This window comes from Eremomyces bilateralis (genome assembly GCF_010015585.1).
Source record: "Eremomyces bilateralis CBS 781.70 unplaced genomic scaffold P152scaffold_1, whole genome shotgun sequence".
Lineage (NCBI taxonomy): Eukaryota > Fungi > Ascomycota > Dothideomycetes > Eremomycetales > Eremomycetaceae > Eremomyces > Eremomyces bilateralis.
Genome location: NW_022985067.1, coordinates 2,204,905 through 2,226,343, shown reverse-complemented (window position 1 = coordinate 2,226,343; position 21,439 = coordinate 2,204,905). Strand labels below are relative to the sequence as shown.

General features: G+C 50.8%; 11 protein-coding genes across 11 annotated transcripts in view; 5 read left to right on the top strand and 6 right to left on the bottom strand.

The window, feature by feature from the left end:
• P152DRAFT_463702 (uncharacterized protein) overlaps window positions 1–437 on the top strand; it is a gene marked incomplete at both ends in the record, with an annotated part of 2,849 nt that extends 2,412 nt beyond the window's left edge. The window contains one exon of the mRNA XM_033680520.1: window positions 416–437. Within this exon, the coding sequence (XP_033539246.1) occupies window positions 416–437 (22 nt within the window). The remainder of the gene's footprint in view (window positions 1–415) is intronic.
• Window positions 438–1,319: 882 nt separating this feature from the next.
• P152DRAFT_463701 (Prefoldin, subunit 3) lies at window positions 1,320–2,201 on the top strand (the record flags this gene model as incomplete). Its single annotated transcript, XM_033680519.1, has 6 exons — window positions 1,320–1,345; window positions 1,415–1,540; window positions 1,597–1,708; window positions 1,769–1,867; window positions 1,918–2,043; window positions 2,103–2,201. 6 exons carry the CDS (start codon window positions 1,320–1,322, stop codon window positions 2,199–2,201), a joined length of 588 nt encoding a protein of 195 aa, XP_033539245.1.
• Window positions 2,202–2,427: 226 nt separating this feature from the next.
• On the bottom strand, window positions 2,428–3,312 carry P152DRAFT_463700 (Phosphoenolpyruvate/pyruvate domain-containing protein; the record flags this gene model as incomplete). Its single annotated transcript, XM_033680518.1, has 2 exons — window positions 2,428–3,235; window positions 3,275–3,312. The coding sequence occupies 2 exons, from the start codon at window positions 3,310–3,312 to the stop codon at window positions 2,428–2,430; spliced, it is 846 nt and encodes a 281-aa protein (XP_033539244.1).
• Window positions 3,313–6,305: 2,993 nt separating this feature from the next.
• On the bottom strand, window positions 6,306–6,743 carry P152DRAFT_378935 (kinase-like protein; the record flags this gene model as incomplete). The annotated part of the gene is made up of 1 exon (XM_033675683.1): window positions 6,306–6,743. A coding segment is annotated over one exon (438 nt), but the record flags the coding sequence as incomplete, so codon positions are not given.
• Window positions 6,744–7,606: 863 nt separating this feature from the next.
• On the top strand, window positions 7,607–9,392 carry P152DRAFT_510803 (uncharacterized protein). The gene is made up of 2 exons (XM_033682683.1): window positions 7,607–7,986; window positions 8,076–9,392. Exons 1-2 carry the CDS (start codon window positions 7,672–7,674, stop codon window positions 9,069–9,071), a joined length of 1,311 nt encoding a protein of 436 aa, XP_033539242.1. The 5' UTR covers window positions 7,607–7,671; the 3' UTR covers window positions 9,072–9,392.
• A 398-nt stretch (window positions 9,393–9,790) lies between these two features.
• Window positions 9,791–11,191, bottom strand: P152DRAFT_470011 (uncharacterized protein; the record flags this gene model as incomplete). The annotated part of the gene is made up of 1 exon (XM_033680935.1): window positions 9,791–11,191. The coding sequence occupies one exon, from the start codon at window positions 11,189–11,191 to the stop codon at window positions 9,791–9,793; it is 1,401 nt and encodes a 466-aa protein (XP_033539241.1).
• A 415-nt stretch (window positions 11,192–11,606) lies between these two features.
• P152DRAFT_24638 (uncharacterized protein) lies at window positions 11,607–12,545 on the top strand. Its single transcript, XM_033674665.1, has one exon. It carries the CDS (start codon window positions 11,847–11,849, stop codon window positions 12,459–12,461), a length of 615 nt encoding a protein of 204 aa, XP_033539240.1. The 5' UTR covers window positions 11,607–11,846; the 3' UTR covers window positions 12,462–12,545.
• Window positions 12,546–14,511: 1,966 nt separating this feature from the next.
• On the bottom strand, window positions 14,512–16,164 carry P152DRAFT_487427 (uncharacterized protein; the record flags this gene model as incomplete). The annotated part of the gene is made up of 7 exons (XM_033682097.1): window positions 15,665–16,164; window positions 15,509–15,607; window positions 15,323–15,436; window positions 15,154–15,265; window positions 14,997–15,085; window positions 14,801–14,962; window positions 14,512–14,676 (listed from the first exon to the last, which is right to left on the bottom strand). The coding sequence occupies exons 1-7, from the start codon at window positions 15,818–15,820 to the stop codon at window positions 14,512–14,514; spliced, it is 897 nt and encodes a 298-aa protein (XP_033539239.1). The 5' UTR covers window positions 15,821–16,164.
• Window positions 16,165–17,606, bottom strand: P152DRAFT_24605 (uncharacterized protein). The gene is made up of 5 exons (XM_033674662.1): window positions 17,295–17,606; window positions 17,210–17,243; window positions 16,798–17,158; window positions 16,586–16,747; window positions 16,165–16,503 (listed from the first exon to the last, which is right to left on the bottom strand). The coding sequence occupies exons 1-5, from the start codon at window positions 17,339–17,341 to the stop codon at window positions 16,325–16,327; spliced, it is 783 nt and encodes a 260-aa protein (XP_033539238.1). The 5' UTR covers window positions 17,342–17,606; the 3' UTR covers window positions 16,165–16,324.
• P152DRAFT_24646 (uncharacterized protein) lies at window positions 17,365–18,643 on the top strand. Its single transcript, XM_033674666.1, has 3 exons — window positions 17,365–17,640; window positions 17,762–18,042; window positions 18,138–18,643. Exons 1-3 carry the CDS (start codon window positions 17,601–17,603, stop codon window positions 18,477–18,479), a joined length of 663 nt encoding a protein of 220 aa, XP_033539237.1. The 5' UTR covers window positions 17,365–17,600; the 3' UTR covers window positions 18,480–18,643.
• A 164-nt stretch (window positions 18,644–18,807) lies between these two features.
• On the bottom strand, window positions 18,808–19,998 carry P152DRAFT_386634 (uncharacterized protein; the record flags this gene model as incomplete). The annotated part of the gene is made up of 2 exons (XM_033675842.1): window positions 18,808–19,288; window positions 19,331–19,998. 2 exons carry the CDS (start codon window positions 19,996–19,998, stop codon window positions 18,808–18,810), a joined length of 1,149 nt encoding a protein of 382 aa, XP_033539236.1.
• Window positions 19,999–21,439: the final 1,441 nt, after the last annotated feature.

The following is a 21,439-nucleotide window of genomic DNA, read 5'->3' as shown; positions in this document are numbered from 1 at the left end:
GACGGTCAAGCTGTGGGACGCCGGGTCGGGCGCGCTGCAGCAGACGCTCGACATTGGAAACATCGTCTACGCTCTCTCTTTCTCCGACGACGGTACCTCTCTCCAGACGGACCGTGGATTCTTGCCTATTTTATCACCTCTCTCTGATGGTATAGGTGTGACCCGTCTACGACATCCATCTTCTATCTTTGTCAACGACCACTGGGTAAGTAGCCATACAGAGAGGATCCTTTGGCTTCCTCCCGAGTATCGGCCAAGCCGTAGTGCTGTTTATGGGGGCATTGTTGCTTTCGGATATGCATCTGGAAGAGTTATGACCATGGAACTTACTTTGTGATATTTCCTTAAGCTTTCTTTAACCTCCTCCCCGCCCACCTACCGTACAGATCGTGTCTTTTATATACTACATGAATAGCACGAGTGGCGACAACCGATGAGTAATGTTTGATTAGAAATCTAAAAGCTTTAAAACCTGATTGGTGCTATTATTGAGAGTGTTTAAAAAATAGTGCCTTTCCCAACCCTCCGCTCAGAACAGGGCACTCGTGGCTTGCATCTCATGCCAAAATCCACGGCTTTCGAGATGATGACCAATCTGAAAGCGGGGCAAGAGAGACAATGGTACACGTCCTAGTGGACCGTCCGAATCTCAGAGAGCTACCACAGCAGCTTCGGAAGAAGATAGGAGACGATTTCAACAGTATCACCGGAGTGCTTGGAGGGAGACCTTAGGACTAAGGAAGAACCAAGGGATGGGCAGTTGACAGCGATGTCTTAGACGCAGTGCTTGACTTTTTGCGGAAGCATCTAAGAAGTTCACATCGAGGGCTCTAAGGCGGCCTCAAATGAGGGGTCGTGGACATAGTGATTACCACTTCGTGCAAGAAGCAGTACAGTGTAAATTATCTTAAGAAGGATAGGCCTGAGTACCATATGGTAGTGGTAGCCTGCATATCCCACGGAGAGGTCAAGGCAAATGAATCAACAACAACAACAACAACAACAACAACAACAACAATAGCGACTGTACAGCGAAGCCTCGAAGGAAAATAAATGACCTTGAGAACTCCCGGTATTTCCCTGCACTTTTGAAGGTCAAGATCCCTAAATCTAATTATATGGAGTAATTATTCAGACTCGATCGAAAGTGGAAACGCTGTGGATACCAAATCAGTGCGGGACTGCGGGTCGGAAGCTACCAGATTCTATCACCACATCAACATCCCAGGTTCGAACTTGACATTTCACCTCTCATCCTAATCAGAAATTCCCGATCCCATCGCTGCATTTTTTCATTACTTCAACCTCAAGCATCCAATATGGCCACCGTCGCAAAAGGATCCAGGTACGCACTCACTCTTCTTGAAAACTCCCATACTTGAACCGTATTGAACTAAACATGTCTTTCCTATAGCACCAGCGATGCCTCCACCAACCCTCGAGGGATCCCTTACGCACCGTTCGTCGACAATGTTGAGGAATATGTTCGATCTCGAGCAGAAGTGGAGCAGACGCTCCGGAATTTCCAGGAGATGATCTCGTACGTGGACGAGCAGGAAATTTACTCTTTACGCCAGCTTATTCGGTTTGATACAGGAAGTACCAGTTCATGCAATCCAGTACACAGCGGCGGCTGGCAGGATTGCAGGTCAAGGTACCGGAGATACAAAAGTCTCTGGATGCTGCGCAATTTTTGGGCTCTCGAGGGGTAAGTGTTAAAAGGTGCATCTCATGGGAGCATCAAGCTGATCAAGAGTTGCAAATGTAGGCCGACTCGGAGCCGATAGAGACGACATTCGAGCTTAACGACACCTTGTTCGCGAAGGCCAACATTCCGCCAACCGACGAAGTATACATCTGGCTAGGGGTATGCCTTTTCAAATATAGGCGTCGGTATAGTTGGCTGACTACTGTTAGGCCAATGTCATGCTTGCCTACCCTGTTTCCGAGGCAATTTCTCTTCTCGAGAGCAAGCTAGCAACCGCGAAACAATCCGTGGCGAACTGCGAGGAGGATTTGGACTTCTTACGAGAGCAGATAACGGTTTGTCCCAAACCCGCAATTGAATATACCGAACAGGCAAGCTGACTTATCGCATCTAGACGATGGAGGTCGCTACCGCTCGAGTGTATAACTGGGATGTAGTCCAGAGAAGGAAAGAGAACGCAGGTGACGGCGAAAAGCCATCTGCTAGTAAATGATCGTATTGTCGAATGGCAATTATCTGCGAATATTTGGCGCGAGGGCAGCAACACGGTCGAAATCCACGGACGCAGCACTTTGATCCATTACATGCAATTGGCATCTTGTCCACCGACATGATCTATCGACAAACCCTCCCGGCCATCCCCGGTGAGCTCCAATGCACCTCAAAAAGCAAGAGCACCTGTGCAATAACCATCGCGATATTCCGAGTCCCTGCTCCCATCAACCGCTTAATCTCCCCCCCTCCAGGATCCTTCTCGCGCCCTCCGTTACAGCCTTCATCGCCATCAACCACAAACTCGGCCCCACACTAACCCTCGCGACACCAATATGCGCCAACTCTTTTGTCGTCAAAGAATTCGGCCCGTCCCCCAACTTCACAGCCACCCTCCCCTTCAGCGCATCCACAAGGGTCATCACCTCGTCTGTCCGAACCCCGCGCCTCCCACCCCACACAAACACCGTCGTCGCCCCCGCTGCCAAATACGCTTTCCCCCTCCTAACCGCCTCCTCCAACGCCTCCTCCGGCGGCTCGTCCAGTCGAAACACATCCGTCCGCGCATTGATCACGAAATCCGGACTCCCCGCCCGTCGCGCCGCCTCCCGCGCCCCGCGCAGCCGCTGCACTTGCAATTCCACCGGATACAAGCTGCCCTCCACGCCACGACCGAACCCGGCGCTTGGAATGCTATCCTCGATGTTCGCGCCCGCGGCACCGAGCTCCACAGCGCGTCGGACGGCTTCCGTGATGCGCTCACCATAGCCGTCTTGGAGGTCGACAGTCAGCGGGAGGTTGGCTTCGCGAACGCGGGCGGAGATGGCGGCGGTGGCGGCGAGGTTCTGGTCGAGGGTGAGGGCTTCGTCGGGGATGCCTAGTTGGGCGGCAAATGCGAAGCTGGCGGTTGCGATGGCTTGAACTGGGGTGGTGGAGGGAGTGTTGAGTGACAAAACCGCGTTAAGGGAGGAGAGGTCGTAGATGTTGGTGAGGATTAAAGGGTTTCCGGGCTGGTGAAGGGATTGTAGGCGGGTGCTATAGGTAGCGTCGAGGGGTACGGAAGTGGGTTTGGACGACGAGCGCCGTGTGTCTGTGTAGTGATGGTGGGACATGGTGATAAGTCTTAAATCAAACAATGCTCTAATAGTCGCCAACTATGCTGTAGATCTTTAAACCTGGATGCTCTAGTATGCTAAAATATTTCTTCCTCGACCACTGGTGGACTTTATTTATATAGATCGCCTATACGACGTTGATGACCAAGCTAATTCAAGTGTGACTGGATGATCTTTCAGGCTTGCCTTCTTAGGTTAGGTAATCCTTACTATCGCCAGCGGATACGAGTTTAAGCCTGATTCCTGCTGCTTGTAATAAAGGATTCTTTTGGATAGGGTGTATTGATGTCATGACCCAGAGCCCGCTTCTGCTCTGAAGTGCTCAACAAGACCAAGACCGTACAAGTTAGGTACAATATTATTAACTCAATAGTTATACCTGTCCAATAGACGCAAAAGTGCGCCGTTCCCCCCAGTCACGAGAAGTGCTAATAACCGACTGAGATGACCGGTCCCGTTTTACGGAGTACGACTGTTATAAGTACTTTCAATGGATAGCGTATTAGAATAATGTCCAAACCACCGTCCTTTTTGGGTCTTTGTTGTTGTGTTAATAACTACCGTAAGGATGAAGTCAATCAAACCATGTCCTGCGCACTCTATCCGGACTCCCTTTCAATGCGAACAGTACATTTCAGCCATCAGGAATAGTGACGGCAGGACCATAATCGATCCTGAAGTGTATCTACTAGCAGGCTGAGTATCGCCTTCTGTTCCTCCGAATACCGCGGATAACAATCTCTAGCAATAGCTAATGCGTCACTGCCATCCTTATCCTTCCGTTGGAGATCCGCATTCTCGCTTATGAGCCATTCAACGGCTGCAGATGCGCCAACTGCAACCGCTTGCAGCAGGGCGGTGCGGCCCTTTGCGCCGCCACTATTATCGAGAGAGATATCCTCTGCGCTTAACAGCGTTGTGAGCATTAGCTCCTGCTCCGCAGTGAGTTGTCCCCCCCATTGATTGGCAGCAATGAGCAGTGGTGTCATGCCGGAGGAATTGATCGCATTCACATTGGCACCTGTGTACAAGAGCATCGAAGTGGCGTGGTAGTCTTTCCGCCGGATAGCCAAGTGCAGCGGCGTATCAAGGGTTCCAGGAATTGGAAGATCAACATTGACCCCATCTCCTACTGCTGACTTGAGGAGGAAGGCTAGAGCCCGTTTTTCCGCGTTCGAAAGAGCGCTTGCTCCATTTTGAAACACCTTTTGCAGTGGAGTCGCTCCATTGCCGTCCTTGGTGCTGGGATTTGCATTAGCATCGAGCAACTTATGGATCGTTTCAGCATATCCTTCACAGGGGTCTCGGTCGATTGCCCAGTGTAGGGGAGTGAGTCCGTGTCGATCTATGTAATTTGCATTGGCGCCGTACTCCAACATGTACTTGACACAGGCAGAATGTGCTTTGGTTTTACCAGCCACGGCGAAATGGAGAGCCCGGGGTCTATTAGCTGGTCTGATCCCGCTCTTCATGAGGGCTTTGACGGATCCAGGTTGGCTCTTTCTGCAAAATTCTTCCAAGAGTTCGTGGTTTCTCAACATATAGGAGGTGAAATTCCTTTTGACTCGTGCAGTTTGGCCTAACGCAGAGGTAGCGACCGTTAAATTGGATACGGTGGCAGCTTCGATGTACTTGCTGGCATCAAACTTTGGGGGAAGTTTTCGACGTGGCCTCTCTGACAGAGTCTTGTACGTCCTGCCTGAATGCCGTGGTCCTGGGACTGAGAAACTTGTCGCTGTGTCATCTTCCCGACACTGATTTACTTTTTCCTTGATACAGGATTCTTCTGCTCCTTGATTTGTGCTCTCCCCCTGTCTAACCTCATCCCGCGGCTCTGCAAGTTCGGGCTCGTCAGCCTTCCTTGGAAGACTCTGGTCGTTGGCTGGCCTATCTGCAGATGCAAGATTTCGGTTATCACGAAGTCTCTGGTTGAGCTCTTGAATCTGGCGACGTAGCTGTTGATGAGACCTCTCAGCAGTATGGCGTGATTGATCTCCCGCTTCCAACGAACTGGCTTCCCCTGCCTCTATCACTGCTCCACAACAAGAGGTCTTGGTGCGGCTGTTAGCTTCTAGTGCCGCAGCCCCCGAATCCGGATGTTTTTCAGTATTTGCCGATGTATCGTGGGAGTGCTCCTCGATGTGTCCTCCGATTAGATCTGTAATGGTGTCCTTGGCTGGACTTATTGCAGGCGCCGTCAGCTCATTCCCATCAGTCCGAACTTCAACACACGAATCGCTGTCCAATGCACTCTCTGTGTCAGAATTGTTAGAGACTGCTCGTATATTGTAAATTCCGTTTGTCTGTGGCCACTCATCCTCTGCTGCTTCAGTGATGTCACAGAGACTATCCTTTTCATCAGATGAGTCGGTTTCGCTGGCGATGAGAAAACCACGTCCTGTGTCTTTGATCGTAGTTCGGTGTACACGTTCAGTAGTATAGGTTGGTTCTTCAATTCGACTCACCACTGGAGTATGTTGAGCCCAGCCGTGAAGCACGGCGTCCTCTGGGATAGCTAGCATTGGCAGTGCATCGTTACTCGGGTGCTGCGCAATCCTCAACTGGGTGAGCCACTCTTCAACACTTCCGGTAGAGGCGACATCTCTTGGATCCCGAAATACATCGACCTCATCGAAATCGTCGAAGTAGCTAGCTGTTGTGTACTGAACTGCTTCAGTTCGGTAAAGAATTTCGCCCACGTCCACATCCACAAACTGTCCGGGAACTGCGTAGTCAAACGCTCCACCTTCGTATGTTTCTTTACAATCCAAACAACAAAAGTCACAAATATATCCAGAATGTCGGATGTCCATCATGAGAGCCTTTGAATCCAATCTTTTCCGTGGGCTTTCTTTCAGCAGCTTCTCAATCCATTGAAGAGGTGCATTGTATGAGTCGTTCTTCGTACTTCGAATGTTCTCCGACCAAATTGGGACTGCTCCTATATTGGCCCAGAGATATTGACCATCGGAGCGCTTGTTAATGGCGTAATCTCGTAGAAACTCGTCAAATTCCGCCTTCGTTTTTCCAAGTAGCGTTGTTGCCATTTCAAGGAACACCACCCCCAAGGACCAAAGATCTGAGTATTCGTTCTTTAGAATTCCCCGCGCAACCTCAGGGGCTGCATATTCCTCATTTATGGGGATCCTGTCGCGGGTTGTCCTCTTGTTGCTCGTCGACCAGTTGTAGGAGTTGCCAAAGTCGGTTAACTTCACCTCTCCATTATGAACGAGTACGTTCTGGGAGAATATATCGCGATGCCGGACATACTTCCCATGCAGGTAATGGATGGCACTTGTGAGGCACCCGAATAATCGAGATAGTGTAGGATATTCCGCTGGAGTACATTGCTGAAGAAAATCGACCAAATTAGTATCCGCGGCCGGTTGCATAATGAAAGCAATGTAGCGCCTGTCTGAATAGGACCCGCAAATCTTCACCAGGTGCTCATGGGAAAGTTTCTTGAGCTCTCGAATCTCCTGACATATTGCCTTCTCTCTGAGGACTGAGTTCTTGTCCCGACCTCGTCGAGTCCGCTTTCGAGCAAACTCTTTCAAGCTCGATTTGCTCCACACTCGGTCGACAGACCTAAAGGATTAGCTGAAGTGTACAGTGTAGTAGTGCCTTGTTACACTCACCCAAAGCCACCACTTCCAAAAATGCCAACAGAATGGAAATACCCGTCTCCGTCATCTAGATTGGTGTGTTCGCCGCCGTCTTCAAGTTGATGTGTCTCATCATGCTTTTCGGAGTAAACATACCCTTGACAGTGAAGAAACGGGGCTCGGAGGGGTCCCGGAATCAAGTCAGGAAGAGTATTCTCGTCGAACGGGATATGGAAATCTGTCAATTCTAGAGCAATGAAGCGCTCCATCAAATGCAAAACTCCGAGGTGGCGCAGGATGGAGTAAGTATACCGGAAGGCTCGACCACGTGATGAGAATTCGAGCCTTGCGTCGGCACTCAAAATGCCATCTTGGGTCGCGGCACAAAGCACCTCTGCGCAAATAGACGCATGCATGCTGCAGTAGATATAACAAATGGAAAGATTGGCAAAGATGGGGTGCATGAAATGGGCAGAGACTAGAGTTGGGATGCAAGGCTGAACTTCCGGTATCAATTCCATGACACCAACAGAATGGCAGAGGCCCATGGGAGCGCTCGGAGACAATGATTGCATATACAGCCCCGGAGCCTTGCGTAATAGAGAGTATAGACTTGCCCTCTACGCTTTGTAAACGAGTCTTCTGATACTCGATATCCCGTACCCAAATCTCATATCACCATTATCTCAATCATCTTTGTCCCATAAGACATTTTTCAATTTTTCCACGCCAACCCGCAACCGCGTCCAAAATGGCAGGCGTTGAAATGGCCCTTTCGGCAGTTGGTCTTGCAATGCACACATTCAACGGATGCATCGAAGCATACCAACTCTTCTACACCGCAAGAACAATGGCAAAAGACAGCGAGCACATCATTTCGAAGCTGCAGTGGGAGCAATTTCGCCTTGAGGAATGGGAGAAAAGGACAGGCTTGGCCAACTCCGCGGCTCCAAATGATAGACTTAACTGGGAAATCACTTCGTCAATACTCACGGAACAAAAAGCGCTTTTGACGTCCGCACAAAAGTTGAAACGGGAATACAATCTGGACATTCCGGAAGAGGAGGTCCGTATGGATGATAATGGAATGTCGAAGCCAGAATCGAAATTTAGCACTCTTATGATGAAGCTAAAGCCCGAGTATACAACATCCAGTCGTCAGAGCGGCCAGCGAGGAGTTGTTACACGTTTGAAATGGGCAGCTATAGGGAAATATCGCGTGAAGGCTGTCATCGAAGCAATCAGAGACCTCAACTCGAGACTGGAGGCGCTTCTCGACTCGGCCGATCGGGAGCTCATCTAGGAAACACGAGAGGCACTATTGCGAGATCTAATCTCTCGGTCCACGAACCCTCTGAAGTCGAGATGCTTCAGCGGATTCTAACTAACGAAGGAGGGGCCAGCAATACTGTCATGACAGCAGCAGCGACGCTCAAACACATTCGACTTATAGCTGGATGCGATAAACGCCCAGATGAAATTGCGGACAAGACCCCTTCGATGTTGAAGTCAGGCACAACTTTCGTGCACAGGCTGAAGCCTGAGCTGTATTCGGGGTTTCGGGCAGAAGTACTGCCAAAGGCAGGAATAGAGATCGCTGCGTACATGAAGAATGTCTCCTTGATCGGATGGAGAACTGCGGATTCAATGCAATTTGAGGTCCTTGAGGGGCAAATCCAGTGCTTGGCTTTGCTTCTAGAAGGGATGGATGATCACTCATTTCATGGTTTCCGTTGCTGTGGATACATGCTATGGAAAGAATTCGGGTGCTTCGGCTTGGTTTATGAACCACCGATCTCGCTGAGATCGCTGCCGTCAACTTCCTGGAAGCTGCTCACTCTTCGAGAGCTGATGGTCGAATTTGGCGACGTTCCGCTGGAATTCAGATATAGAGTTGCCTTCGAACTTGCGGAGGCAGTGCTCCAGCTCCACACTGCTGGCTGGTTGCACAAGGCCATCCGATCTGAAAACGTCGTCTTTATGACAACCAATGGCTCAACCTCCGAGGTCTTCGATGCTGCATCTTATCTTGTGGGATACGGATATGCAAGACCAGATGGCCCCGACGGGGTAAAGATGACAGAGTTACCAAGTTCAGACCTCAGCCATGACATCTACCGGCATCCGCAGGCAAGAGAGCGGCACGCATAACATTTCGGAAGACTTTTGACTTGTACGGCTTGGCATGCGTGCTGTGGGAACTCGCAACTTGGGAAACGCTTGAGAATGCTCTTTTCGATGACTTGACTTCATGGACGGCTTCGGTAAAGATCGTAGAATCGGCAGGCCAATATGTGGACGTCCCATCTCTTGTCGACGCGTTTGACAGGTCTGGAAATCTGCCAAGAGTGAGACATGCCGCAGGCTCGTCATTCCTAGAGATAATTAGACATTTGTTGAATGTCTCTGGCGAACATAAAGACATCGATGGTCGACAAGATGGCGATGATGACATCTCTTTGGGGAAACAAAGATTTGCGGTGAAAAAGTTGAGACAGCTGTGCCGAAGCTATGAGTACATTTAGCATTTTGGGATTCTTGCCTGAGGCACCCCAAACCGAAAATCATAAAACATCAGATGAAGTGAATCTGATCAAGAAGATTGAGCAGCACTAACTGCTGGTGAGCAGAATTAAATCCTGACATTGAATGAACTAGGTCAATTTCGCTCGGTAGTGATAGTGTCTTATGCGGAAATTAAAAACAGATTAACTATGATTTCGCAAGTCAAAATTACAAGTACTATGTGGTATCAGTCATAACAGTCATAATAAGCAACATTGATCCAAGTTAGCCACAGAAGGACCATTGCGCCATACATGGAGAACCGGGATGACCAGTTGTCAACCTATTTTGTAACAACCAGCTCTTCAATTTCCATCCTGATCCCTGACTGGTACCCCATCACCAACCCTCCACCCCCCCTTACCATCCCCCTCAATCAACCCCTCGTCTTCTAGCCACCTCCTCAACTCCTGATCCTCAACCCACATCTCCTCCGGCCGCATTCCATCTTTCTCATTCCCCTCCTTTCCCTTCGACATCCCCTCCAAATGTCTCCCTACGTGTTCAAGCCTCTCGTCCCAGTTCTTCGCGCCCTCAAACGTCTTCTTGCAGAACGAGAACACACATCGTGACTGCGAAGGGGGCAAGCGCTGCTCGATGTAGCATCTGACTTGGGACTTCGCGATTTGTGCTTCGGCTTCGTCTGCGACGGCCACGCCATTTTCGGAATTTTCAGACTTTGGTGTGCTACCTTTCTTGTTCGGGCTTTGTTGGGCCTCGGGGAAGTGCATCCTCCGTAAGTGCTGTGTAAAGAGGTCTTTCCGGTTGAAGTCATTGTAAGATATCATGGAGCCATCTTCATTGGGAGATGTTGAACAGTGGTCACAGCGCCAGAAACCGAGGCGTAGGTGCTGGGTGTTGATATGCCGTTTCCACTCGTTCTTTGTAGCGAATGTGGAGTCGCACTTGTAGCTGTGTAGGAGGCATGGAAAGGAACGTTGGTGTCCTGCATTGGAGCTCGAACGGGTGTGAGCCCGTTTCTTGATCTTTCCGTTCACAACTCCGCCGGAGGAGCTGGTGGATGAGTTCCGTCCGTGGCTGCGGGTGCCAGAGCCGGAGGTACGGCGGGGTGTGGTGCGGTTAGGGGATGTGGCGTTCGGGTGAGAAATGCGCCGAGGGATATGGCGGCGCACTTTAGGGCTGGTGGTAACTTGCGGAGAGTACTCCGAGTCGGAGGCGTCGTCTGTGGAGCACGGGTGAACTGACTCGCCATCAGCGTCGCGGCAGCTGTCGTCGTCGGGAGTGACCCATTGTTGTTCGTATTGGGTACGTGCGAACTCCTCATCGGCCTCGTATGAGTGATTCTCATACACAATGCGGAGGTCATCTCGCTCCATTGTTGGAACGATTTGCTCCGGTTGCTCGTCCTGGAACTGCTGGACATCACGGAGAGCAACCGATGAGCCGCCACCAAGCTCCGGGTAGGGGAGACTTTGTTGACTGAAGTCGTTTGGGGAACCCATGGAGTAAGGTGGTGTGGGTCCGTATCCACTCTGTGGGCCATATATTTCGTCGCTGTGGTATCCGCTTGATCGAGATGAATGTGATCCTCCTGGAGAAGGGTGTCGTGGATACATATCTGGCAAGTGCTCATCGCAGGCACGAGGGAACACCTTTGCTCCATTCGGTTTCAGTCCCTGATTCCGCGGTTCGTATAGTTGGAACTGGGGAACGTATGTCACACGGTCATCCATGAACCGGTCCATGTTTGACGACGACCGGGGCGTCATAATACCGTATTCGTAAGAAGTGTCAGGTAGGTAGGGCCTCTTGGCACTCATATAACCGCCAGTGGTTGCATCCACGTTCTCAGGCCAGCTGTACGAGTGATAAGGGATATTTCCGCCCTCGAAGTGGAATTGGGGTATATCGGGATACATCTCGTGGAGAGAAACAGCGGCCTGACTAAGGAATCATCCAACTATTTTCTGAGCACTGGTTGCAAATGCAGACCACAGGATGCGGGATTCCGAGTAGTCAAGACAGTGGAGTCAGAGCACGAGTAATCCCAGATATACGAATCGACAGTGGCAATAGGAACACTGTTCTTCAGCATATGAAACACCAGGAACCGGGAAGACTCGTTGGCCGAATAGATGGCCGGCCAAGCTTAAGTATAAGTTAGACACTAATACCAAACGAAGCGTGAGACTGTTTTGAGGAACAAACAGTGACGCAACGGAGTGGCAATGCTTCGGAGGAGATATAATGCTAGTGTAGGGCAGACTGGAGGATTCTCGACGATTCAACGGATAGAAAATTGACAGGATGGTACGACCAATGAACAAATCAATTAAGAGTAGCTTAGCGAAATAGCAGCACTGCCCGAGGACTCTGACCGCAGTGTTCCTGTTTGATCGTATGAACAACACATTATTCCAACTTGCTCCGTCGCAACTGATATGCTCGCTTTATGGACTTGGCTCGTGGAGGACTCGAGGATGCGGCTCTGCGGAGACTTCCAGCGACACAGCCAAACTCTCCCCCCCCCCAAAGAGGAGTGCGCTGAAGCATGGCGTCGCTGTTTCCCTGTCATATTATCCAGCCCCTGCAGACTTCACCGGTCTGTTGTGGGCAGTGGGCTTAGCACGGCCAGGGAGGGCGAAACGCATCAATGAGGGAGGGGTGTCGGATGCATCCAACATGCCCAGCTACCCAATCAATCCCGGTGGAAGAACAAATCATCGTTGGCTTCGAGCTACCACTTGTGCCGTCAGGACGCTCACCATGAGGGAGTGCGGGAAGGAGGCGGAGATGAGAAAAAGAAATGGCAATTTTAATGTATTGTTGGACAGGTTTAACACCCTAAACTCCCAGGTCGGAGGATACGTGGGCCGCGTGCCCGCGCCCTTTTGCTTGCTTTCGAGGGACTTGACCCCTCCCCCAGTTTTGGCGGCATCTAGCCAGTCGCCCACCACGATTTGTCGCGCTTTGAGGCCCGGGCTTGCAATACAATTGACAATCTTTCAGCCATGAGGCATAAACCCTATGGCGCACGTTCCATGAAATGGATTCTCCAACCCCGGGCGATCTGCGGGAGGGGCCGACTAATCAAGACAATCCAAGCGAAGCCATGGAAATTGCTGTATACGTACTCGATCATGAGAGACCGCATGGGGACGATTCCAGCCTCCAGGATCCGTTCAAGTGTCCAGCGGGGTCAATGCGTGACATCGGGAGAAACCTCGAGCATGATCAATGAGTGAATGAGGCGACGAAAGTCGCCTCATCCGCCTAGCCCCATGTTCGGGAAAAGGGATCACTGGGATGCTTGCCTCTACAAACGAGCCCAGCGCATCGGGTCGGTAGGTCGGATGCACTGAGGAATTCGAAGTCCCTGGTCGCCATCCTGCGTTTTGAGGCCGGTTATAGCAGGACTGACCACTGAGAACCGCGCCGCGAAGATCATTCGCTGGATTGGGAACCAACATCATTCCCACGTCGCCGAACGTGATTCATCCTTTTCCTCCCTGGTCGATGAGCTGAAAAGATGAAATTGAACGCTCATGCTGCAACGCTCGACCCTTTTTACCCAAGCGGTCGAATAAAATAGACAGATCATGGGCCCCCATATTCCCGCCTCAGAGAACGCCAGAGGGAATTGTTATGGGGGGGGAGGCGCATGGTTCATTGGATATGTCCTCTGGTAAAGATAGATCACATAGCATGACTTTAGTGGTGGCTGAGGAACAGGATACCGGAGGAACAATAGCGCAGCCAAGGACCTGTATGCAGTTTCGACTTCAGAGATGAATAATGACAACGGGACAGCTTGTTGATTACTGGCTGGTGGCCAGGAGGCGGGGAGCGGGATTAATACTGGGGCAAAACCCATGCAGGAGGACGGGCGCTAAGAATTGGTCGACGGCCAGGCAACGAATCCCGGGAGATCTTCAGAGTGAGCCCGAACTGGAGTTGCGGCGAACAACCAACCAAACCATGAACTCGGTGATACAAACTTTATCCTTCGCAGTTCGCACTTTGGAAGCACCTTGACCGTTGGTATTGACGCCTGATTTCTGTGCTCCGGTGCTCCCGTTAGCATGCACCAGAGGATAGACCAACTGCCTGATGTTTCAGTCTGAGCAGTCATTGTTAAATGGCGTGGGGTAATAGGAGTTCATCTTGCATAGTGAGAGGCCTCCGAGAACACTTGATACGTCTGGAGTCCTGGAGTGTTCATCAATTCCTCCGTGCGCCGCCGCGAGGGATCCCATGTACAATAGGCTGCGGCAGTGTAGGAAGAGAATTACCTATCATTCTCGCCACGCAAAGTGGTGTGGAACTGGTTCTCATCTAAGATAGGCTGCTGTACGGTAGGTAGGTGCTTTGTCGGATAGGCTGATGGGTACGATAAGGTGGTTAGTTGGAGGAGAAGCTAACTAACTGAAGTAACCCTTTCTGGACGTCTGCAACACTGATGCCTTGCTGATGAGACCAAGATGCAAGAAGGCAGCCAACCACCATTATAAATGGAAGCCTTAGCCCCATATTTCTCTGGAAGTTATCAGTAATTATTCCGACTCACGTTCATCTCTGCAGTACAATCAGTTATATCAGTATAGAAGGCAGGCAGGTAAGCCAGTTTCATTAAATCTCGAACCGCCCAGTGATCAATAGTAAGGTACGGTACCAACTGAAATCCCGTTAGAATAACCGTCAGACCATTCTTACCCGTTCCAACGTCGGGATTTTCTGGAACCCTGATATGTACGCATGCTGCGAAGGCTTTCCTTGATACCATTTCCGCTGTCCTAGCTCGAATGCCCAAAGTGCCGCGTTTTGAGGACCTTTTCGCCATGGATGCCAGATGCGAAGGGAGATGCTAGCGTTGGTACTATGGAGAGAGCCATGTTCAGAGCATACTAGAGGATCTTTTTGATTTATGAACACGATTGCCCATGGTTGGGCTCCAACTGATTTGTTAAGCTTCATGTTTCTTCATACGGTACCCGAATAGGGCTCTCTGTACTGGATATTTTCAGATCCATTCCAGCTACACTTCGATTGTGTGAATGACATGAGATTATCCGGTAATTTCATTGACCCTTCTTTCGGCCCAGGGCCCAATGTTTCCAAAATATCCCTCTAGATCCCTACCTCGCCAGTCTCTCAAAGCAAACCACAAATGACATGCGTCTTTTCCAGCGTTGATGACATATTCGTAATCAGGGACTTCGTCAAAGAGAATCTGCACTGGTGAAAGGGGTTATTTGTCTGTTCCATCCACGAATAATACTCAAGGTTTATATCCACATCTTGAAATATCCCCTATTCCACGTCATGAACTCTGAATGCATTTCCGGGTTTATGACCTTGGGTACTCGCGTGATAGAAGTGGTACCGTTTTCGTCCACCAAGCCAAAGTCCGTCGAAAAGCCAACGGCAACGGCCATTTCTGGATTCAACAAGATTGCTGGAATTATGCACCCAGCCACCCAGTCATACAACGAAGTGATATAACGCCGATTGTTTGCCTGCTAAAGGGAGGATAAGCGGAACAAGTCGTACGAGAGACTGCTTCGCCGCTGAGGCAATGGGGCCGACGACAGTGTTGTCGTCCTCCCTTCCAATCATGGGGCCTAAGTCACCAATAGTGGCTTCGATATTGAACGTAAAGAGAGCAACGCAGAATTCGGGCGTGGGAGAAACGGGAACAGAAAAATACTTTGGCTTCTGCACAAAAGAGGCTCAGGGAGCCATTGGGTAGTGAAACCAGATGGAGGATCAAACATGAATAGCGCTGCACGGATTTGTGCCCCTTGAGAGAGAAGACGGGCCTAGGTAGGGGAAATTAGCGACAAGCAAGTGTTACTAGTAGCGGGGTCGAAGAGTGCCTTTTCTTCGAGGCCCAGGTCCTCCCACATATTACTCTCTCCTTCCGCCCTTTCGAATATGAATAGCCGACGCCCAGTAATATCTCTGGGCGGAGTGCGACCAGCTCCAGTGTGCTGTACTGGGAGTTAGTGTTAGAGGAGGCGAGATGCCCGAATATTGGGCCGGGAATCCAAGAGGTCATAAACAGCAACCTCAAATTCCGCCTCGGGGACTTGGACGGCCAAAGGAAAGCCGTCGAAGTGTGGCATGTTGAAATCATCACGAGACAGACTGATATGAATCTCCTATTCAAGTTTAGCACATGTAGATTGAAATGCTCACGAAAACTCTGGAATGCTCACGTAGTTATTCGAGCCTTGAATGACCACTAGAATGTCGACTACCTGGGCATCGACGAGGTCTCCGACCTCTCGAACGAACACATTTACGTGCCAAAAATCAGGGAAGGGACTAAGTCCATTGTGAGACAGGTCAAGCAACCTCTTTCCGTCATACATGCCGCCACCCGGAGTCGAGGGCTAATCATCCTTGACATATATGACTACACAATTGACGGCGTTGAAATTGGAAATTGGATTTATACGCGTGAGAGCGAGAGTGAGAGTACAGACTAGACACTGTGACTAAGCGGTACCAGGCTGAGCACTGCAGGCTTCCTTTATTATACTTGTTTCGTACCATCGTTCGGATTAAGACAAGTGCGATACATGATACAAAATGTGAGTCGTCCCACGATGAGCACTGCCTCTTTCAAGCAATCCATAGGCTTCCACGGATGCCTTGAGATACGGACTTAACGCCTTAATACTCCGCGCTCCATCATGCCATGCTGTAGCCAAGCTTGTATGGCAATAACACCGTCTGATGAATTGTACTGCTTCGCTGGCAGAAGGTAGCGGCGCTTCAGCCCCTCGTATCAGAGAACTAAAAGTAGTTCGCATCGACGACAAAGTTCACACTCAAATGGCGCATGAGTGTACAACAATGTCCTACCAACTGCCTCACCTTAGTTGCTCCAAGATCCGCCCTTCGATCCCCTCGAGAATCGACCGTAGCTCCGTAACCTCGAGGTTCTCCGCCTCACTCAAGAAGAGCTTATCGGGGTCTTGATTGGGGTCCATGGCTGTTATGCCAGCTCCTGGGTTCATTTGCGCCATTTGCTGGCTGACTTGACTGGCCGCTGTAGCCGGAGCTTAGTAAGGAATCCGAGAAAATTTAAAGGAGAACAAGTCCTCGCGGGGCCATGAGTTGGGAAAACTTACAGTTGTTGCTCCCAAGGATGAAATTGTAGACCGGTTGCAAGCCAAACAAGCAAAGGAAATAGAATGATAAACTTGATACCCATCTCACATCCAAGTCACGCGTTCCAACCCCCGACTGCAGCATTGACTTGAACTGCGGCGTGAGCGGGAAAGGAAGCTTCACTATTCTGATATTAGCCTCTGCTATTCCCAACGTGAATCGCTCCACTTACGGATCACAAATCCAGAGAAGAACGCATTAATCCACCCCATGATCAACGTCTGCGGCACCATCATCACCACCTGATTTTTCATCATGCCCATCATCCCTTCCATCGCCGCCGGATCGCTCATCGGATTTGCGCGCGGCTGCCCTCGCTTCTCCGGCTCAGCGAGGAAGGTGCCGTCCTGATACGCGGGGACGAGGTAGTTCTTCCGTGACTCGAAGCTCGGGCGCGTGAGAACGGATGCGTTGTTGCGAAGGTTCACGCCGCGCATCAGACTGCGCGTCTGGCGGATGTCCTTGACGCCTTGTTTCTTCGGGGCGGATTGGAGGAGGATCATTGCGTAGTGGCGGAGGATGCCGGTGAGGATCTAGCGGAGCGTTAGGAGGGATCGGAGGGGCTTGTGATCGGACTGACGGACCATGACTACGGTGATAGGAACGAGGATCCAGTAGCTAGGACATCGTTAGTCGTCTCTCATGGTATGGAGCAACTCGACGTCTTACAAGAGAGACGGATCTCGATGGATTGTCTGCACCACTGGCTGCGCCATCTTGATATTCTGTAGTGGCTCTGACGCTGATGCTACAGAATATACTCGCTCCGATAAGGTGAGGTAAAAGGAGATGGTCTAATCAAGCGGACATAAATTCGTGAAGTTGACATGGACGCTCCACTCCTCGTCAAGCTCCCCCGGCTTGGCATCATCAACTCTTAGACATCGTCTGTGCATCTGGCCTCAACTGGCGATCTCCAATTCAGCACACGACAATCCCTTTCCACAGGATTCTATAAACCAAATCAACTCGAAAATGTCTTCGCCAGGCAAGATTGCGGTGTATAACCTTTCCGGTAATTCTCCCTCCCACTCTCCAGTGCCATCCCACTCTAGGACAGCTTGCTCCTGCAGGACCATCCATTATGAAACCTGGCAGGTCGATATAACCGATTGCTAACCATTGCGACTTTATAGACCTCAAGAACACCACCGACGATGCCCTCCCGAACTACCTGAACTCTCTCAAATTCCGTCAACTACATTACCTCACCGATGTACGACTCGCGCTGGGCTACGCTGCCGTCATCATCGGCGGAGCGCTCTTCTACTTCGACTGGACCCTGGGCTGGGACGCGACCAAGGCATATACATTGCCAGCGGTGATCGCGTACTTCCTGTTAAACGGGGCATTTTCGTACTGGCTGTGGTTCGTGGAGAAGGGTGTGATATACGTTGGGGAGAAGCAGGGAACGAAGGTATGTACCTCTTCAGTCTTTTGAGACTCGCCCTGCAACCCCGAGCTGCATCATATTGAAGCTCGTGGATAAGCAAATGCTCACCAGTCTCCCAGCTTTCCATCTCCACCCGCACCGAAAAACACGACCCAACCTACCATCTCACCGCAACCATCACCTCTACCGCCTCGCCATCCACCCCTCCCCGGACCCTCTCCCTCTCCGTCCCGTTCTCCCGCTTCTACACCAGCGACGGCCAGTTCGTCGCGCAGCCGTTCCAGCAATGGCTCGCGTCGTCGGTCCCAGTGGTCGGTCAGGCGGACCCGAATAACGTGACGGAGGAGATTGGCAGGGGGAACGTCACGGAGGCGAATGTTGGGCCGAGTGAGCTGAAGGATGTGTTGAATGCGTTGAAGAGTGGAGGTGGGGTGAAGGGGGGGACGAGAAGGAGGGGTTGAATTTGCGTCGGATGGGGATTTTCTCCTTGGGTTGTGGGTTGATTGGAAAATGGGGATGTTGAATGAGGCGTTTCTGGACTAAGTATTGCATTTCGAGCACTGGATGGAGTTGGACGGTCAAGATGCACGAACAGCCTCAGGATATGATCATATTTCTTTCCAACATGTTAGTCAAAGCGCTACGACTCCGTCCAATGATAAATACCAAGCGACTCCAGCGCCGATGCTGATGCCAGTCCTCCCAATCCAGTTTGGTATGCAAGTATCCAACAGATCCAGTCCCAACCCAATCACATGCAAACAAATACATCAAATCCCAAATCCCCATTCATTCCCTCTCCATCATCACCAACATCTCCAACTCGGTCTTCACCACCCGCTCGAATTCCGCCCGATCCATCCCCGACGCCTTCGCGAGCCGAAACAGGCTCTTGATATCCGTGCTGATGTGCTGCTTCACCGCCACCTCGGTCTGGTTCGACCGCGCCGCTTCCTCCTCCAGCTTCTCCACCGATCGGGCGGAGGAGCTGGAGCGCGAGGAGCGCGGCTGAGGGGACTCGATGCGTGGTTGGAAAGCGGTGTCCCCATTGGCACCCTCGACGGTCTCCGGAGCCGGAACTGCGTCTTTTGAAGATGACGCCGCTTCCGCTCCGTTGCCGTGCCACGGCAGCGAATCGCCATTCAACGTCGACTCGTGTTGTCCCAGCTGCTGCTCGTCCGGATCCTCGGGATCCAGCGCCGGTTGCACTTCCGACATGTACCGCGCGAAGTACTCCAGCTCCTCGGCAGTGGGTGGCTGAACGGCGGTGCTTTTCGTCTCCTCGGACTCGTATATTTTCTCCATATTGAACGGCGCAGGTGACCGTTTGGCTGGGGTGCGGTTGGGTGTTCTGCCTGGTGTCTGGTCGTACATCGCCCAGTATGAATCGTCGTCAGCGGTAGAGCTGGGTCGGGAGGGAGCATCGACATGGCTTTCTCCGTGAGTGCCACCGTTGGAGGCGGTGGTGAGTTGTTTGACGGCCATTTCGTGTCGGTCTTCGGCGGATGAGATGGTTGGACTCCAAGCGTCGTTTTGGGAGGAAGAGGATGTGCTGATAGGGAGGAGTTCTGCTAGTCGCCAACCGGAGCCGTTGTCGCCGCCTTCGTCGCACCAGAGGTAGATAAATGCGAGTTGGAGGTCGGGAAGTTGGAACCGTGTATGAAGGGTTTCTTTGTCCAGTCGTTGGAACTCGGGGCCTTGGATATCTGGGAGTTCGATCTCGCCGGATGTGGGGTGCGGTTCTAGATCGAGTTCCTCGACGATGCCTTTGAGGCTACTCGATTGCTCTTTATCCCAGCAGAGAAGCTGTAGCCATGAGCCTGATGGGTCTGAAAGGTACTGAAGTTTTTGTCTCAAGATCGGTGACACAAGAGGCAGAAGAGCAGGTGGCGGACGAGGAGAAGCGAAAGCAGTCGGGAGGCATGCGAGAATGGGCTGAAGGAGTATTTGAGGATTTGGAGAAGTGATCGACACGGCCATTTTGCTCGAAGGTTTTCTAGCAGTTAATCTTGGGTTCAAGAATCACGATGGCCAGGAGAGTTCGGGTTATAGGGAGAGGTTTGTGGTCGGATTCCGCATGTCCACGGAGGTTTCACCACCTGTTAGCTGGGTACACGTACGGGGCTCGATGTAATTCCGCGGGACTTGAAGGAGCAAAAGGATTCGGGGATCAGACCAAACATCTGAGTGAAAGAGGAAGCGTGGAAGTTCATTTTAAAGAGTCCCCCGAGCCAAATGGACGCTACGTCGATGGGATTCAGACTCCGTTCGCCCGAATGGAACTTGTGATGCTTTTGGCGGGGCTCTGATTGGCTCACGTGCATGGGATGGCCACATGACATCAGAAAATTGGCTTTAAATAAACGCACGTGACGCGCTTCTGTTTGAATTTATCTCAACTACTTAACTGTTCCTTCATTCATCTGGCCAACCTCGATCTATTACTGGTAGTCTTTAGGCATTGAGAGCCTGAGAATATCACACCAGTATTCAGTCGTCTAATTAAATGTATAAAATCCTCCCGTTTCGATGTGTGGCACAAAAGAGCCAGCAATGATTCGGCTCTAGACCCTCAAGAACCCCTCTGGAGTCTTGACCCCTCGGTTGCAAACCGTTGGTTCGGAGTTAGGACTATCAATCCAGTCCCATACCCCTATGCTCTCCTTAAATCCATCCAAAAGTGTGGAATTTTGCGTGGTCTTTGGGGAGTTAAGTCATTTCTTCCTTTCTCCCTATTTGGCAAACATCATTCCATCGTCTCGTGCAATTTTCTCGATTGGGATGCGGTCGGATGAACTGTGTGACCACCCTTACAGTCAGTGGTGATGAAACCCACTGTGTATGTGTACAGAGAGCATATTTACAAGCATGTAAGGTCAAATGTCTTGCCATTTGGACGATGGCGGGAGCCTCTTATGCCATACGAAGGATGTATCAAGTACCATAGCATGGCAATCAACATGAGAGCTTTTGGCAGCCGCTAAGCATAGTAGATTCACTGGACAGCATCCCCATCATTTCAATCTACTCCAGTACTCACATGATAAGGGGTTGCAACACATTTACTTTGAGATCATTCCATCAACACAAATATCGAAGATTTTTCTGGCTCCCTACTAGGGCTGGACACGAATAAGGATTTTGGCTATTCGTATTCGACTTTTCCCTGGGAACGATTATTCGTATTCGACTAAATTTCGAGACGTTTTATTCGTATTATTCGCGAATATTCGTAAATAATGCCAAGACTTATTCGGCAAAAGCCGAGCCAATGAATGAATGCCCAGCAGTCGCGACTTTTGTTTACCCAACATGCTCCAACTAGAGGATTTGAGCTCTAAGAGATACAAAGCATATCAATATGTTGCAACTTCTTTCTTAATATGGATGACTTATCCATGTCTCTTGGGAAGCGCCGTCT